Consider the following 18,923-nt stretch of genomic DNA (forward strand, 5'->3'; position numbering starts at 1 on the left):
ACCCAAACACCTGTTGTTCCGTAAGAGTTAAAATCGTGTTGGAATTCAGCCAAACTTGAGTCAACTGTGGAGTAACCATTTGGACAACCAGCCACAGAACAAGCAAACATTTTCATACTGCTCAAAGTTTAAATTTAGAGTTAAAGAACGCTTCTGTTAGCGAAACACATGCATATCTTTATGATGTCATGGGTTGTAGGGGGACTAACTAGTGACACTGAGGGCCTTTGGGGTAAAATTTTCGGTCCGCATCAATTTCAGCTGAATCAGCTGCGTGCAGCATGCATCATGCAGCGTGCAGCTTGCAGCTTGCAGCGTGCAGCGTGCAGCATGCAGCGTGCAGCATGCAGCGTGCAGCGTGCAGCTTGCAGCATGCAACGTGCAGCGTGCAGCATGCGGCTCCTCACCTTTCCTCTCATGTTGGATTCAGATATTAAAACAACCACAGAGATTGTTACTCTACCTGTTGCCTGAGCTCATAAAGAGACGTTAATATTAATTCCTGTTTTATCAGCAGTTAAATCAGTCAGCGACTCAAACAGAGCTACAGCTCCTGTGCTCTGACAGCTAAAACGTTTTTCCTAATGGGCTCTAATGGCTCTGAAGAGGGGGATATAACAGCTGCTTGATCTAAAAATATGCCTCTTTAAACAAACCTCTCTCTGTGGGGATCCTCTCAGTGATGTTGTCTGACTCTTAGAGCAATCTGAGCCTGTCAGAGACAACAGCAGCAGGCTTCCTTCTCAGGAGTCACTGTGGACATCACTGCCTGTTCAGATCTCAGCGATGCTACATGTGCAGACGGGATAATGGTGTTTGCTTCATGACGCAGCAGCACTGGGACAGAAACCACAACTACAGCGAAACCAAGAGTTCTCATCCATGCAGTCGTGTTTTCATCACAGAGAGGAGTGAAAAAGAGGAGTGAGTGTGTGAGTGTGTGTGTGTGTGTGATTGTGTGCACACGTGCATACACATGCTGCTGTAGCCCACAGAACATGTGACCACTTCCTGTCTCGTCCTCCAGTCACCGCTAGGCAGTGTAAGAGGGTATCTACCTGTGTGATGGCTAAACCCAGAGCTGTCCCCAAGTGTTTCTCATGTAAGGTGCATGTACAGTGTGTGTGTGTGTGTGTGTGTGTGTGTGTGTGTGTGTGTGTGTGTGTGTGTGTGTGTGTGTGTGTGTGTGTGTTGTGCTCTGCTGGAGTGATTCACCGTTGGTAGATGAGATAAGCAGTTATCTGTGGGCTCCCCTGGGTGGATGGTTTCATCTGGAACTTTAGAAAAAGCTTTGTTACTGTTACATAAGCAGCTGCTTGACCTCGTTACCTCATTATCCAGACGAGAGTTCTGCCAAGAAAGCATTCCTTTCATCCGAGGTGTTTCCTTCTCCCCGCTGCTCCTGCCCGCAGACATGAGGGAGCAGTCGTCAGCTGATAAAACCTCAGAGATGTTTCAAAGCTGACATTTAAGCCCTGTGTAGAACGTTTGTGAAACTTTGGCATCAGCTGCCTGTAAACCCAGGTGGGCCCGCGGCGGGCTGCGTCTAAGTGTTGGTGTGTGTAAGGTGGCGGGCTGTTGGATTTGTGCTGGTGGGCTTTTGGGAGGGGGATGGTGTGTTCGTCTGTGTGGATCCAACTCGCTCAAACCCTTCAGAAAAGATCTGCACAGGATCAGTTTCATCCTAATGCTCACGAAATTTTGTATCATGGATGCAAAGCTTGAAATGCAAAAATGATGTCAGCCCATCAACAGCTAGTTTAGACATCCACCAGAGGCAGAAAGGAGCTGTGCAAGCGGTAAGGGTGCAGTTTGTTCAGCTCTTTTAAGAGCTCCTTTTGGGCTGAAATACCGTTTTTATCTGTAACTACAGATACAGTCTGTATGAGGAGCTCCAGCTCATTCAATTAATATGACTCTACAGAAAACCCAGCATGCTGCTGGCACAGCAGTGGTCTCCTTCAGTAAGCACACAGCGCCAGTGATGGAGAAGCAGCTCTGTGCAGTTTGCTTCTGTCTGACTGTAGAGATGTGCATCTTGTCTCTCTGCAGCACAGAGCCGTGCTGTGAGCTCACATCCTGACAGAGCTCTCATCCTGACAGAGCTCTCATCCTGACAGAGTTCTCACCTTAACAGAGTTCTCATCCTGACAGAGTTCTCATCCTGAAAGAGTTCTCATCCAGAAAGATTTCTCATCCTGAAAGAGTTCTCATCCTGACGTAGCCCTCATCCTAAGAGATCTCATCTTGAAAGAGTTCTCATCCTGACATAGCCCTCATCCTGACAGAGCTCTCATCCTGACAGAGCCCTCATCCTGACAGAGCCCTCATCCTGACAGAGCCCTCATCCTGACAGAGCTCTCATCCTGACAGAGTTCTCATCCTGACAGGGTTCTCATCCTGAAAGAGTTCTCATCCAGAAAGATTTCTCATCCTGAAAGAGTTCTCATCCTGACGTAGCCCTCATCCTAAGAGATCTCATCTTGAAAGAGTTCTCATCCTGACATAGCCCTCATCCTGACAGAGCTCTCATCCTGACAGAGCCCTCATCCTGACAGAGCCCTCATCCTGACAGAGCCCTCATCCTGACAGAGCTCTCATCCTGACAGAGCTCTCATCCTGACAGAGCTCTCATTCTGACAGAGCTCTCATCCTGACAGAGCCCTCATCCAGCTCTCATCCTGACAGCGCTCTCATCCTGACAGAGCTCTCATTCTGACAGAGCTCTCATCCTGACAGAGCCCTCATCCAGCTCTCATCCTGACAGCGCTCTCATCCTGACAGAGCTCTCATCCTGACAGAGCCCTCATCCTGACAGATTTCTCATCCTGACAGAGCTCTCATCCTGACAGAGCCCTCATCCAGCTCTCATCCTGACAGAGCGCTCATCCTGACAGAGCCCTCATCCAGCTCTCATCCTGACAGAGCTCTCATCCAGCTCTCATCCTGACAGAGCTCTCATCCTGACAGAGCTCTCATCCTGACAGAGCCCTCATCCTGACAGAGCTCTCATCCTGACAGCTCAGGATGTGTCCCTATACAGATGATGAGCTTAGAGGAAAACAGCTTATCTGGGTTCAAACACTCATCAGGTGAAAAACTGGACTTGATGAAGACCTTTGTTCCTGGGGTTTGAAGAAGACATAGTTCCAGAGTAATGACAAGATGGTGCTCTCACTCGTGTGTGTGTTTTGTCTTCACTCAGAGTTAACCTCTGCAGATAATCATCACTATCACATCAACCTCAACAACTGCAAAAAGAAAAAAAACACATTTGCATTTCATCCTTTGCATTCATTTGACAAAATGTTTGCCGTGCTGTTGTTGTGTGTGTTGGCGTCACTGTGAGCTGACAGAGTGTCGGTGAGAAGCTGCTGTGTCCTCTTGCTGTGTTTCTGTGTGTAGAAGGACTCTGTTGCTGTGCTGGTAAGTATAATGTCATTCTGCCGTCTGTGACTGTGAATACTTCCTGAACTTGGACGTGGTGTGCAGAAACAGGCTGGTGACCGGCTGTGACTCAGAGATGACTGAACATGAGTAAAATATTCATGAACTCCTTGATTGTGTGACTTTGCCTCAGGAGGTTTGAAATGTTTCAAAGTGATGACTTCATTTTCAGGTTTTATTTCTATTTTTCCTTTTCTACCTGTCAGTCTTAGATTTAACAGTGTCATCAGCTGGGTTGGCCTCAGACACACTGCACTTGGTTTGACTCTTATATTTTCAGTCAACTCTTTTTGTTTCCCATGGCTAATTACTGCTCATCACCAGACACTACCTGTGGTGCTCCACAGGGTTCAGTATTAGGTCCAATTCATTTGATATTTATCTGTATACTGCCACACAGATAGATAGATAGATAGATAGATAGATAGATAGATAGATAGATAGATAGATAGATAGATAGATAGATAGATAGATAGATAGATAGATAGATAGATAGATAGATACATACATACATACATACATACATACATACATACATACATACATACATACATACATACATACATACATAGCCTCATTGGATGGCAGTCTATAGAAGGGTAACACTGTTTAATCAACGATAATCCAGCCCTCTGATGGTAGTGGTCTTGGTGACCTCTAAGCCGTTGTAAAGCCAAATTTGAGGAAGGATGTTTCAAACAAAAACACTGTCCAGTCCTGTTTCCACCTGTCACACATCGTCAACAAAACAAAACCAATTCTTTCCATGTTAGGGAAACACTCACTTTTTTAAGATTGAATATCTATAACGAAATGTAGACTGGCCTAAAGATGCTATGTGGAGGATCTGGTTGGAGTCAACATTTGCACAAACAGATTTGCTCCTCTGTTAGCCTTTAGCTTGTGCTCTATCTCTCTCCTGTTTCTCTTTCTTCTGCTCTTCTGTCCTTTTCCTGTCTGTTCTGTCTGTTAGGCTCCAGTGTCCACCATCACTACAAATTTAATCACAAATTACCTCATCAGTCAGCGTGGTGTTGTTATAGAGACCCAGATGTGCCCTAAATCATTCTGGTCCTGGTCGACCTAATTGGAAGTAGCATTTTGAAATGACCTGTGACTAGCAAAAAACCCCTCTCCACCTGGTCCAGAATTTAGCAGCTGGTCCTCTCACTGGTTTGAACACATCACGTCGTCAATCCGTCTTTGTTTTGAGCATGCAAAGAATTGTTTGTCCTTCAGGACGCCGCTCTATGCCCCACAGCTCGGTCAGTCAAGGGGTGGTTAAAGGACCAATAGATCAAGACCTAGCTCAGTGTCCAGACCTGAACCCCGTTGGAAACCTTTTGAATGAGATCAGGAGGAAGATGGGTGATCACTAGTTACAGAATAAAGCTGAGCTCCTTAAAATGTTTTCTTCAGGAGAGACAGAAAGTCACCAAACATCAGTGTGATAGTTTGACCATCTGTCATTCCCTGTAAATAAATGCTCTACATGAGAATATATCTATTTGACATTTGGGGAAAATGTTATCAATAGTTTATGAAACAAAACACTAATGTTCATTTCAATGAAAGACAGACCTACAAAAAAGTATTAGAGAGTGGTCTCTTGCTGTGGGTGATCCTAAAACACCATGGGAATCTTTTTTTTTTTAATTTTTATGTATTTTTTATGAGCATCCATACAGTTTGTAAATAGCTTTGTACACAGGGCTTGAATGTGCTGATGGTTTCACAGCCTTTAACATCCGTCAGTAGCTGACTGATCCCGGGGTGGAGGCGGTCTTTGTTTCCCCCTCTCTGTCCTCCTCCCTCCATGAAGAAGAGTTGATGTGCACAGGAGGTGCTGTATTAGCACTCCACCATGGAGCTGTTTCCTCCATAGGCATCCTCACCTCTGCCAGAAAAACAGCTGGTCACCTGCTCTCCCCATGACTCCGTCCAGATCCACCAGAGCGCTGGCCCAAATATCCAGCAGGAACTCAACACTGAGCGCTTTGCTTGGTCAGATATATAAACCATAAACCAAAGCAAGAGTGCTAACAAAAGACCAGTCAGACTCCTCTGTCTCACATTTCCATCAGAGATAAGTTTCACAGCTAATTAAGCATCTAATCCAAGTGAATCATCTCTGATAGCAGCACAGAAGTCACCAGCCTGTCCCTGCCTCCTCTGATTTAAACTGTTCTTGTAAAAATAAAAAGCTCTGCTCCTGTCTCTAAATCCACCCCCCGGTTTCTGTGTCTGTGATCAGGCTACATCGAGGCTGTGGTCATACCTGCAGGAGCCAGACGCATCAAAGTTGTGGAGGACAAACCCTCACATAGCTTCCTGGGTAAGAGTGCGTCTGTGGGTGAAGTCTTTGAGGCTGGTCAGGGCTGAGTTGCAGATATCCATGTGTCATTTCACTCAGCAGCAGCTGCTGTGGAAGAAGAGAAACCTGCACACTCAGTCACAGCGCCACTCGTGAGTCAGCGTGTGGGCTTGTACCTGTGAAGTTTCTCAGCTGTCTTTTCTTTGCTTGGAGAGACGACTCTGAGGACTGAAAGCATCTCCTCTGAGCTGATGTGTTTCTCCACAGCCCTGAAAGACTCCAGCAAGAGATCCATCAACAGCGACTGGAAGATCGAGCTCCCAGGAGAGTTCGAGCTGGCTGGCACCACGGTGCGCTACGTCAGGAGGGGACTGTGGGAGAAGATGTCTGCAAAGGGACCCACCAAAACCCCCTTACACCTGATGGTAACCACATACGTCACGTCTGATTAACAGTAGTTCAAAAAGAAAGATGTTTTCCATGACACTGAAATATGAAATCATTAACGGTGATCAGTGTGGAAACAGCGACTCTGTGGTGGACATCACTGCATCCCTGATGCATGAACAGTTTTTAGAGACGTATATTTGGTTGTGAAGGAACACTGTAATCCACGTATGAGTAAAAACATGAGTAAGCAGTTATCACTGTCGTCTTCCCAGGTGCTGCTCTTCCATGACCAGAGCTACGGGATCCACTACGAGTACACGGTGTCTCTGAACACCAGTCAGGACAGGAGCAGCGAGGAGCAGAGGGAACCAGAGTATCTCTACATCTGGACTCACAGCAGCTGGCAGGACTGTACTGTCCAGTGTGGGGGAGGTAACTCACTATCTACTCACCATGTCCAGCCCTTTAGTCATTCCTGAACATCTTTCTGTGGTCCCCTGAAGGTGCAGACTTTTACTCTAGATGTCTTTTTCCATCATCTGCTGAAAGTCGGTGAGAGCTACCCACCGCACAGACACATTCAAATGCTTTATCCATGCTGGGTCTCAAATCAGCTTCTCTACAGTCACAAAGCCAAGTCCCCATCAACTGAGCTATAGTCACTCCTGACACCACCATGGCACCAAGTCCAAGAATGACATTGAAAGGACGTCCTCTGAACGTCTCTGTGCAGTGGCTTCACTCACTCCTGCTTAAACATCTAAAAAGCTGAAATTCACATGTTGAATTGCATATTGACAACCAAGTGGGGTCATGGTGAGGCGTCCAAAGAGCAGACTTATTTTGAACATTGTGTAGACGTCCAGAATTGGTCTTGGACTGACAGATGGGATATTGACTTGTTCTGCATGTCCATCAGACGTTTGATGTTTAGTGAATAAGGTCCCCAAATGAAGGACTTTAACGTTCGCTCCACAACAAAAGGAATAAATGAAGCACTTATTCTCTGAGCTAGAGACAGAATAACCAACACTGACACCTCTGAACAAATTTCACTCACATTGATCATGACTCCAGAATGGTTCAAACAGAACTTGTAGACTCAGAGATATTCTCTTTTCAGTTTGGATATGACATTTTGTGCAGAGATCAAAAGAGAGGCCAGGCTGAAAGGGTTAAAGTCCAGTCTCTGCTGCTGGACATGGAGCCAGCTCCTCTGTGGGGTCATGTGAGGTTACAGTTTTCAGGATGTTTATCAGAGGCCGTCTGTTTATGGATCTCTGTCCGGCTCCTGTTTATTTGGTTGTTTTTAAATGTCAAAATATCAACCCTCCTCCTTTTTCTGGGCCTGGGACTTGCAAAAATGGCCCAACACTGCAAAAAACTGAAAGCAAAAAATTAGGTCTGAATTGCTGTAACAAGTTTAAAAAAAAGCTGATGGGATATCAAAAATTTGCTGGAAAATTTGCTTTAAATTAGAACAATGTGTTAATACAGGTATCTTTACTTTTTTACTTGTTACAGCAATTCAGAGCTCATTTTTGTCTTTAAATGACTTAAAACAAGACATTTTTCTGGACTGGTCAGTGAATGTGATGCATATTAAGTCCAAAAAAGACATTTCCTGCTGAAAATGAGACAAAAACACTTGAGAAGATTTCAGTTTGGTGCAGTGAAAAGAGACAAACACATACACAGTTCATCCAAACCGTGCTCCCATACAGCAGAACCGTACAACAGCACAGGCCCATCCTCTGACTCTGTCTGTCTTCTCCACTACGCTGAACTCCGCTGAACTCCTGAGCCTCACTTTGCTCATGATCAGGACTTCACATACACACACACACACACCAATCCATTATGAGCATTAAAACAAAGTCAAGTCAGGAAACTGACTCAGGTGGACTGAACGGTTCGGATTGTTTTCACGGAGTGTCCCATCTCTGACTGAATGTGGAGGGTTTACTCTCCGCACAGAGATGCTCTTTGCTCTGCTGTAGCTTGTAGAGCATTCAACCTTTTGTTCATGCCTCATGAATTGGATAATGTATTTTGGACTCATTTGCACACAGTGGGCAGGAGCAAAAGCTGCACAATCCTTCAGTGAGTTAGGCCCTCAGCTCACAGGGTTTCTTCACACCTGTCTAAAATTTTTGCGCTGTAAATCACGTTAACAAAGGCCCTGATTTGTAGAAAAAGGAATGGCACTTCAGAACAAGCCAGCTGTGACCTGAGCAGACCGTGTCTTCCAGAGGGGAAGGGGGTAAGACCAGGAGGTTGGACAAGGAGACATTCAGCCAGTGGCTAATCTGAGCCAATTATCAACAGCATATCAGACCGAGCAGGGGTCCCTGTGTGGGGCTGCGTGTCTCTATCCTCCCCCTCCTTCACACACACACACACACACACACACACACACACACACACACACACACACACACACACACACACACACACACACACACACACACACACACACACACACACACACACACACACACACCATAGGGAGCAGAGGGCAGCCTAATTGTCGGGCACCCTGCTGCTGATCTCCTGAGCAGCTCCTCTTATCCTCTCATTGCTTGGTAATATTGGTCTCCAGGGCTCAAAATATTTCAGAGCACATGTATGTGAGAAGAGGGCTTTGAAGTTCCAGTCCAGTGCTTTCATCCAGGAGATGAGGTCAGGTGTTTCTGGATTAGCGGTCTGTGGAGCAGCATGGGGTGAGCCCACCGCTGCTCATTTCATCTCTGTTTAATGCTGGATTAGAGTTTAACTATCTGCTTCAGCTGCCAGATAAGTGTATGATTTGACATCCCGAGCAGACATCATGGCAAGCAGCTGATCAGCTTCTGTAAACACAACCGACTCAACAAGGGAACCAACAATGCAGATTTACGGGTGGAGACAGTCTGGACAAGGAACACACACACAAAGCTTCCCCTTTGTCTGATGAGATCAGGTTAAAAACTCAGGAAGGCGTTTGACTGGAACGAATTAACCCTCAACACACACTAAACCCAGTGTTCGCCCTGTGAGTCCTTTATTTGATATGAACAGTGCAAAAAAAAAAATCTGACGTAACACTGATTCATGAGAACAAATATCTTCTTGTTCAAATTTCTTATGAACACCATGTTTGAAAGTTGGCACAGCAACAACAACAAAAAAGAAAAGATTGAGTTAGGTGCAAAATCAGAAAGATCTCCAACCAGTGAGGTTACTGGTTTAACGGGTTAGTCACATGACTGGGTGAACAGAGTTAAGAGTTTAGGGGTCAGATAAGGTCACGGTCTGTAGAAAGGGGACACCCCTACTTTTTCTTTTAACGCCAAACATAGATTGTTATAAGACAGTGGGCTAAGGTAACACATGACCTTACACAGCTAACGTGTAACAACCTCAAGCCAGGGCTTTTATCTGGGTTTTAAATAACTGGAAAATGATCTTGATGGGGTATGACTAGGGATGGGCCAGTACCAGTATTGGTATCAGGCATTGGGCCAATACCACCGTAATCTTGGGGCCAAAAAATGTGACATGGAGTCAGACGTTGCACTAGTTATTTTACTTGTCCGTCATTTTGACAGACAGAATTGCAAAAAGTCTGTCAAAATAAATAATGATCCCTCAGTTAGAGTTGTTAAATATGGATTATTTATATTTTAGCATGTCATCACAAAAGTGGCTCAAATAAAACTTGTATCATACTTATGCAGTGCAGTTACTGCATATTGCTGATTGGGCAGAAAGAAAAAATAAAAAAAGAAGGAAAAAAGAATAATGATACAGACCCTGCTGTCTAGAGCTTTGTAAAGTAATAAAAGTAACAATCACAGCGAGCTGAATGCGCTTTTTTAAAAATAATTAACAGTCGACACAACTCTCAGAAAAAAGGTGTCCTGTTCCGGCCAGGACCTGCTTTACTGGGAGGCAATCCTGGAGCGTGCTGTCCTGATGTATGGGGAGGCAGCCTCAGCAACAAACCATGACAAAATCATGGCAACACCTAATTCATTATGCAGGCTCGCCACCTACTGGACAGGAGGTCAACTGCAGGAGCTGCATGTGATCAAAGAATGGGTGGGAGATGAAAGTGATGGACTGTGTCACGTTTCTGATCTGTCAAAATGACAGCAACCTTCGGACATTTACATTATTGCTCAAAAACTCCTGTTAAAGACAGAGAATGATCGGTTAACACGACCTCTGCATTGAGTAAGTCCTCCTCACCAGTAGTTGGCGCTACTTGCTGCGGTTTAACACCACGGCAATTATGTGTTAGGTCCTGTTCAGACAACATGAACAAGCCAGGGAGAGTTAACAGTTTTACTGTTTTATTTTGCACTTCAGTCTATTAAACAAAATCCTAAATCTCTTACAGCGCTTAGTTTTATTTTGCACCTTTGTTAATTTAAGAAACATTGTAAAAAACTAAGAGAGAGTTGTTTGTGTTTTATCTTGGACGTTTGATGCAGAGTGACCGTGCTGTCATTGTTCAAAATGATCTGTCATTGCTAATTAAAATTTTATGTAGAGGGGGTTGGCATCGAACATCCCTAGTAATGATAGTTGGAACGAGGTGTTAACATGCCTTCACGCAATCAGATTATTGTCATTATTCAGATTAACACAGGAACATGGTGCGGTGTAAATGTATCAGAATACAAAAAAAAACTGACAATCAGTGTTTCATCATAAAAAAGACAAACACCAAAAAAAAAAAACAAAAAAAAAAAACACAGGAAAACAGACAGTAGATACCGGGGGAGTTCTTCAAGTTTTGTGACGAGGATGATATGTTCAAAGATTCCCTGTGGTTCAGCATGCTGATTGCTGTGAGATAAAAACTGCCTCTGAGTCTGGATGGGCACATTTTAGCCGCCTCTTAACGCCTGCCTGAAGACAGTTCAGAGAAGGATCACTCAATATTTATTAGGAAGACTGTTACTAATGCTGTGTGTGTGTGTGTGTGTGTGTGTGTGTGTGTGTGTGTGTGTGTGTGTGTGTGTGTGTGTGTGTGTGTGTGTGTGTGTGTGTGTGTGTGTGTGTGTGTGTGTGTGTGTGTGTCAGGTGAGAGGAGGACAGTGGTTTCCTGTATGAGGATAGCCAATAAAACCATGGAGGTGGTCAACAGCAGCTACTGTCAGCCTGAGAACAGACCACATCCCCAAGTTCGACCTTGCAACTCTCACCCCTGCCAGTACAGGTGAGAAACAGACAGCAAACACACCAACACACACACACATACCACCACACGTTGCCACTTCAGAGCAGGACTTCCATGTCCTGTGATGTCTCACCTGCAGTGTGGCTGACAGAGGGGTGATGGAGGTGTGATGGAGGTGTGATGGAGGGGTCGAGGTGTGTGTCACAGTCTGTGTTGGAGTTGGAACAGGCTCATTTTACTTCCTCTTTCCTCCTGTGAACAGATACAAACGTCTTAAACAATGTGACGTCACTACTCAGATTCTGAAAGAAGTCCTTTATGTTGGGATTAAGGTTTTAATCTCCACTAGAGGGCGCTCAAACACAGCAGTGTCACTCAGACCTCCTCCTCCTCACTGCTGTGAACCGCAGAGTGTGTGTAGTTTAGGTCTCAGACTCTGTGCGTTTCTCACAGGTGGGTAACAGGAGAGTGGGGGTCCTGCTCCGTCACGTGCGGTAAAGGTCTGCAGCAGAGGGAGGTGGTCTGTGTCTACCACCTACAGAACGGCTCCCTCATCCACACCCGGGACCCTTACTGCCAGGGAGGAAAGCCCCCTGTTGTGCAGGGCTGTGAGGGCCGGCTCTGCCTCACCGTGTGGGAGGCCTCAGAGTGGTCCAAGGTATGACACACACTCTTGAGTCCACAGAGGACTTTCAAATTAATGTTACACGATCTGTTTCTGAAGAGAGGGATGAAGCTGTTTGTGGTCTTGAATGTGACTACAGCATCTTTAACTCAAAAGCTCTTAGTAGAAGAATCCAGAAACAGTGTTTGAGCTGGTTATCACTTCCTGTTTCCCTCTTCCTGTTCCTCCTCCCGTCCTCCAGTGTTCGTCAGGCTGTGGGGAAGGTGTTCGCAGACGCACCGTGTTGTGTACAAACCCCAAGAGTCTATGTGACCCACTGTCCCAGCCCACTGAGGAGGAGCCCTGTGAGGACTTCTCCAAATGTTATGAATGGAAGACAGGAGGCTGGTCCAAGGTACCACCGTCTGCTTTGTGTTGCTTTGATTGTTCATTATTATTCTTTAATGTGTTTTACTCTGTGGGGTTGGTTACTGAGAGTTAGGAGACCACAGCCCATTTACCACCTCAGCAGAGGATCCTGTGGCTCCTCCTCTCAAAGCGTGATGTCATAAATATGGCCACCTTGCAGATAAAGTCAGATGAAAGTATTTGGAGTAAAGACACCGCGCTGAGCACTGATTTCTCTGACTGTCTTTCTTTCAGTGCTCTTCTTCCTGTGGGAAGGGCTTGCAGTCACGTGTGGTCCAGTGCATGCACAAAGTGACTGGTCGACATGGTAACGATTGCCCCGTGGCACTTAGACCGCCGACCTACCGACCCTGTCACCAAGGAGCCTGCAATGAAAAGATCAACGTGAACACCATCACCTCCCCCAGGCTCGGTGAGACACAGCATCAGCACGATCCCTCGCTGCTTTTTACACTCCTGGTTTTTTATTCTTTGTCCTCATCAAAATTAAGTTTACCCTAACCTTTAAAAAAGATTAAGATCAAACATGATGGTCAAGGTTTTTTTAAAACTATTTTTGTTTTAAAAGTAAATTTTGAGGAAATCATTTTATTTCTTTGCAGCTTATAGTCAAGCCACTGCCAGATTTTACAGCTAGGTTAACTGGTTAGCATGTTTAGCGTCTTGGAGTCAGGAGACTTGGCTGTTTTCTGCTGAGGCGATCACTCAGGGTCCTGTCTGAGATAACTCTGCTAAATGATCATGCAAAGTCTATGCATCAGTTCAGCAGCATTTCCCACTAGAAACCAAATGAAGCCTGTAAATAAAAGTTACTGATGTTTGATGGAAAAGGCTGCACAGACCCACAGTGCTTTAGCTGCAGCGCCTCCCTCTGCAGCACACAGTGAGCTGTACGCTCTGATTAAAAAAGAAGACGTCCACATCCAGCTTCAGTCAAACAACCTGCAGTGAAAACTTCTGGATATGCAGTTTTAATTATCTTAAAACTTTAAAGCCACTATGCAAAAGATCGGTTCTTATCAAGTCCTACCCCCTGATATTCAACCATCAGAAATGTTGATGTGTTGATATGTTTGCACAAAAGGGTTTGCAAAGCAACAGCTACAGCTGTGTGATCTTATTTTAAATCTAAAGTCTTCAAACAGGAAACGTAGCTCACCTTGTATTTTGCTGATGACAGTAATGTGCGAGCTGTTGGCTCTACAAAGGCAACAAACTCGTTCTGTAGCACAGTGGTTGTTTCTTTACAGAGCAACTGTTGGACAGAAACTCTGAATTTCCAAACACGTCTAATAATCTACATTTAGGAGCAATAAAACAGAAACCAACACTGTTTTCCAAGATTAAACTAGAGACCTGTGAAATTATTTATAGCGTATTTACTAATGACATGGGCTATAACAGGGGTCTGCAACCTTTGCTTTCAAAAGAGCCATTTAGCCTCAGCTCACCTGGATGAAAGTCATTCAAGAGCCGCAAAATATACTTCATCTTCACATTAAAGACAAAAAAAGTGTATAACATTCTAGGCAAAGTAAAAATCTAGTGAATAATTATCTAAACAAGATTTGAAAAAAAGAAAAAGAAAAATGAAATAAAAAAATGTGCAAAAAACGTGAAAAATTTTGAAATGTAAAAAATTGCTGAACCTAAATTGTGCAATTTCTAAATTTTGCTTTATTTTTTCAAAAAAAATTCTAAAAACTGCAAAATAAGCTTAAAAAATGGGATTTAAATAAAAACTCAAAAAATTTGCAAATCCCCCCCCCCCTTTTCAAAATTTGAAAAAAATATTTTAAAAAATTAAAGTTTGAAAAATGTCAAAAAATGACAAAAAATGTCAAAAATGTAGCAGCTTTATTGTTAGAGGTTATACATATTTTGTACAACACAATTTTAAACTGTAGATTGTTTAGTGTCTGTGTTGTTATCATTTATACTCTCTGGAAGAAAAATATGTAAAAAAAAAAAAGTCTATTTATTATATTTTTAAAGCTACAAGGAGCCACTATAAAGGAGTCAAAGAGCCACACGAGGCTCCAGAGCTGCAGGTTGCAGACCCCTGGGCTATAATCACAAGTCTCCTTCCTTTTTAGGTCCATCCAAAGAGCTGTTAAAACCTTGGTTTAGAATGACTATTGCTGTCTGAATCATTGTGGATCAGAAAAGCATCATAAAGCTGTGGCTGTGGTCTTAAACAGGTCTTACCACCTGACATTTCTGAGACTGGGATATCTCAGGACGTCTGTGTGTCTGTGGTTGGTGATTTGCCCTGGAGTTCTTACTTTATGAATGACGCACATGGCTGATTCACACAGAATTAAAAACACAGACATCCTCTACAGTTATTCCTAATGCTCGGTGGTCCTCGGGTCAGACTAATCCTGTGTGAACAGAATGAGAATAATGAGACCCCCTTTCAGTTTCCCACCTCTCATTTCACCTTTTTGCCTCAGAAATTATAAGTATTGTTACATTTTAGCATTTTAGAATCTAACATTAAAAACTCTTGGTTGGGCTTCATGTAAGGACGCTTGAGTTTTTCCCTCCTCTGATGTGAAACACTTGTTTTACTCTGGCCCCCCTGACTGCTCTGCCAATAGCTGACTGTCTGCCTCTTTCTCCTCCACCTGTCCCCACCCAGCCGCTCTGACCTACAAGTGCACAGGAGACCAGTGGACGGTGTACTGCCGCGTGGTCAGAGAGAAGAACCTCTGTCAGGACATGAGGTGGTACCAGCGCTGCTGTGAGACCTGTAGGGACTTTTACGCCATGAAAACACTGCACAAGAGCTAATGACCACATTGCACCTGCTTTCACTCCAATCGGCGTTCTTTTTGTACATTTTTTTAATATTTTAATGTTAATTAATGATGGAACTTTTTCTATTTAAATAAGGAAATAGATGGTTCATTAATGTGTACGTTTTAAATGGGCTGGTAAGCCTTGACTTTTGATAAAGACTTGAAAATGTACTTTATTTCCTTTGCTGTACACCAAACAAAAAGGGGGAGGGGGGGCATTTAAAAAGCTGATTTAGGCGGTGACATTGCACAAAATGATTGAAAATACGTGCTTGATTTTTAAGAAGACTGTCACAGCTCTCTTTTGTATCTTTCACTATGTTGTACTGTATTATAGTTGAGTCTGAAATGCTAAGTAAAGTTGTTTACATATAGGAATAATTACAATGCTGAAGTATTATAACACTCTTCAATAATGGTTAAGTCCCATCAGGAGCTGTGATCAAATATTACCAGTGACAGTAAATCAGCCTGACTGTTGTTGGAAGGATGGACTTGAGGGCTGATTTGCTTCCTTCAGGTACAGTCAGGCGGGTGGAGTTCAATCACAATCACTCACTTCTGACCTGAGATAACTACCATCACCTCCTGGATCAACCACAGGGTCACATGGTGCAGACACTTGACTTTCTGTTATCCCCCCCCTGACCTTTGGCCAGGTCCACTCTGGTTTGGTGCCATCGAGCCTCACCTGGCTCTGAATACTATCCCACTGTGCAGGTCTCATCTACAGAGCTGCTGAGAGGTGACCAAAGATTCCCTGTCTTACATCCTTTGAGTGGATGGGGTTAGTTTGGACTGTCTATGGACCCATACGATGGACAGACTCACGCTGATGTGAACAGTGAGGCAGATATCCAATCCTGCAGCCACCTTTGGAAGATAGAAAGTATGGATGAGGTGTCGAGACCCAAAAGTGAAGCATCTTTTTCAGGCATGATTACAAACTCTAACAAAGCAAAGAGGCTCCATCCAGACTTAAGCTCTGCATGTACACAAATTTAAGACAGAGCTTCAACCTCCCCCTGTTACTGATGTTAACATCCTGAGGTTGCACTGGACAGAAAAGATCTGAAGTTGTATTCCTGTTTCCCTGTGCAGACAGAAATGTTCATTTTGGCAGTAATGTTTGGTTATTCTGGCCTTAAAGCGCTGTAGTCAGACAGAAACTGGGACTCAGTGGAGAAAAATGGACGGACTGCCTTTTAGCCAAGAAGACATCATAAGCCCCATTTCCACCAGCCGGTTCAGTATGGACCAGTTCAGTTTGGTACGGGTCAGATCAATAAAGCCTGATTTGTGTTTTCACAGCCAACCCTGCCCTTCATGGTAGGCAGCGTCTCAGCTGGATGCTGATAGCTGGGGTAGCTACGTAACAGCGTGACACCATAGCAGCGTGACACAGTGTACCCCGCCAATGAATCCAACTAAGAATAAGAATGTGACACAGTAAACAAAGAAAATGGAAAACATCCAGGAATTTGTTTTTGTAAATTGATGACTTGTCCCAGTTGTAGTCAAAGAAAATGCTACAAAATGTGTGCTGTACCAAGACAAACCAAACAGAACCGCTTGGTAGAAACTGGGCCAAGTAGCCCCTCTTACTACCTACACTATCATAAAGATGTGCACACAATGTGGCAGTGGAAGCAGAGTTAACTCCATCCACATGAGTTAGCATTCTTCAAACTCCAAAGCCTGAACATAGGCAGAATAAAAATACCTGCTCGTCCTGAGGTTGATTGTCAGAAACAATGGACTCAAGTTCTGCTGTATTCTGACAGGACCACAACCATCACAGAGCAACAGGTGTTCAGGAGCTAAGAGTTACCGTGCTAACTGGAGACCTTCAGACCAACATGCCAATGAAAGTTAACCACCCAGTGTAGCTCGACAAACTGCTGTACTCTTTAGTCTCTGCATTGCCGTAACAGGATATGAACTGTAGAGGGGGTCGTAGGTCCCTGAAAGTATTTTAAAGCAGCCACATCCACAGAAAGGAAGCTGCTTGTCAAAAATTTTCACTTTTGGTCAAAACATGAAAAGAAGGGGGGAAACATCTCACTGTTCACGGCTTTTGGCCGTAGACACACATGTCGCCAGCAGCTACTGCCTAAGCACATCTCTACCCTGCAGACCCTTTTACCAAGCCTCAGAAAGAGCCAGTGAAACTGCTATCAGCCTGACCCACTCTCATCATATGTCTGAACCAGACAGAGCTGGTACCAGGAGGCTGTTATCACCTGTTCCTCACAGTGAACCAAACTAGTTTGGTAATGTTCAGCTGAATTCAGAGGAATGTTAAAATGATCCCCGTTGGCGTTTTCAGATCGCTGACAGAAACCAAAGTTTAAACCTCACCGTCATGTAGAGGTGACATATACTGGATCCTTTTCCAGTCACCCTTTAAAATCAGACTGTCACTTTATGAAAGCATGTAACCATGAAAAAGCAATACCACAGTCTTTTAAACAACACAATAAAGTCACATATTTGATCTGAGGGTTGAAATCATCGACCAAACGAAGGATTGACTCAGAGGAACCATCCAGTGTAACAGGCTCCTGCTCGCTTGGTGTGATGATAAAACTCTGTCAATATGCTGAGGACAGTTAGATTGATGGAGCTGTGTGTGTGCGTGTGTGTGTGTGTGTGTGTGTGTGTGTGTGTGTGTGTGTGTGTGTGTGTGTGTGTGTGTGTGTGTGTGTGTGTGTGTGTGTGTGTGTGTGTGTGTGTTAATAAGAGGCCTCAGTCTTTCCCAGTCTAATGGTGCTATCTTTGACCTGTTCCACTCCGGTGGAATCAGCTGATTGTCAGTAGTTGTTAACAGATATTTGTTTTTGTATGTTGTAGGATTATTTAATAACACGCCTTACCAGTGAATCATTTTAATTTCCTATTTTTTGACAATGTAGCGCACATATGCTTCATTATTCCTGTACTGTACTTTGTTTTAGTTACTCCGACAGTATGTCCAAACAGAAACTGCCACTACATGTATTTGATGGTGCTGATGATGTGGAAGAAAATAAATAATCCCTCGAACTCTTTGTTGTTGTCTTTCTGTGTGTTCACACTTATTTCCTGCTGTTGTTCCACATTCATCAGAACAAGGAACGGCTAAATCTAACTTAATACGAGGTCTTCTTAGTGTTACTGATAGTTCAAGCAAAGAGAAAGTTAAAGAAGAGACCAACTCAAAACAGGCGTCATTGAAGAAAACAAATAAATAAAAGTTGCTCTTTCTTCAACAACAATGGCTCCTTACTGAAGTTTAATCAGTGGTTGCAAGAGTAAAAAACTCTGACTGGAACAAACTTGGAGTATAGGGTGGAAGGTAACCTGCGAGCTAAAACACTGTTTGTTTGTTTGTTTGTTTGTCTCAGCCAGACTGTGCGAACGTGTCTCCGTCCAGTTTAAAGAGTGACCCTGTGAGCTGGAGACCTTCAGCTGAACCAAAGAGCAACATGTGGTTAAAAAGATGAAACCTCTATGGAAGTGTTCAAAGTTGCAGTTCACTGAGTTTCTGCTTCAGGCTGGCTGCAGAAAGACAAGACACCACGTACACACTGAGCCAAAGAAGACGTCTACTGCTTTGACAAGCATGTTTACAGCCTGGTTCAGAGTACAGCATGGCTCTGAATCCTTCATTTCTGGATGGGCTCACGCTGCACAGGTAGTGAACTTTTTACTGATGCAGCAGTTAAGAAGTCACTAAGATCAGGAGTAAATCCAGTAAGCTCATGTGACTGACAGGTCTGGCAC

The 18,923-nt window shown here is 44.0% G+C and overlaps 1 protein-coding gene across 1 annotated transcript in view; it reads left to right on the plus strand.

Annotated features, from left to right (window-relative positions):
* adamts17 (ADAM metallopeptidase with thrombospondin type 1 motif, 17) overlaps positions 1–18,192 on the plus strand; it is a 95,388-nt gene extending 77,196 nt beyond the window's left edge. Inside the window, exons 16-23 of the mRNA XM_074665576.1 lie at positions 5,702–5,782; positions 6,029–6,186; positions 6,424–6,583; positions 11,225–11,360; positions 11,775–11,979; positions 12,188–12,340; positions 12,589–12,766; positions 14,999–18,192. Of these exons, the coding sequence (XP_074521677.1) occupies positions 5,702–5,782; positions 6,029–6,186; positions 6,424–6,583; positions 11,225–11,360; positions 11,775–11,979; positions 12,188–12,340; positions 12,589–12,766; positions 14,999–15,150 (1,223 nt within the window). The 3' untranslated portion in view covers positions 15,151–18,192. The remainder of the gene's footprint in view (positions 1–5,701; positions 5,783–6,028; positions 6,187–6,423; positions 6,584–11,224; positions 11,361–11,774; positions 11,980–12,187; positions 12,341–12,588; positions 12,767–14,998) is intronic.
* Positions 18,193–18,923: the final 731 nt, after the last annotated feature.

The sequence above is a fragment of the Halichoeres trimaculatus genome, unplaced genomic scaffold, assembly GCF_033239565.1.
Source record: "Halichoeres trimaculatus isolate MK-OKI-2021-1 unplaced genomic scaffold, fHalTri1.1 fHalTri1_scaffold_3, whole genome shotgun sequence".
In the NCBI taxonomy this organism is placed as follows: domain Eukaryota; kingdom Metazoa; phylum Chordata; class Actinopteri; order Labriformes; family Labridae; genus Halichoeres; species Halichoeres trimaculatus.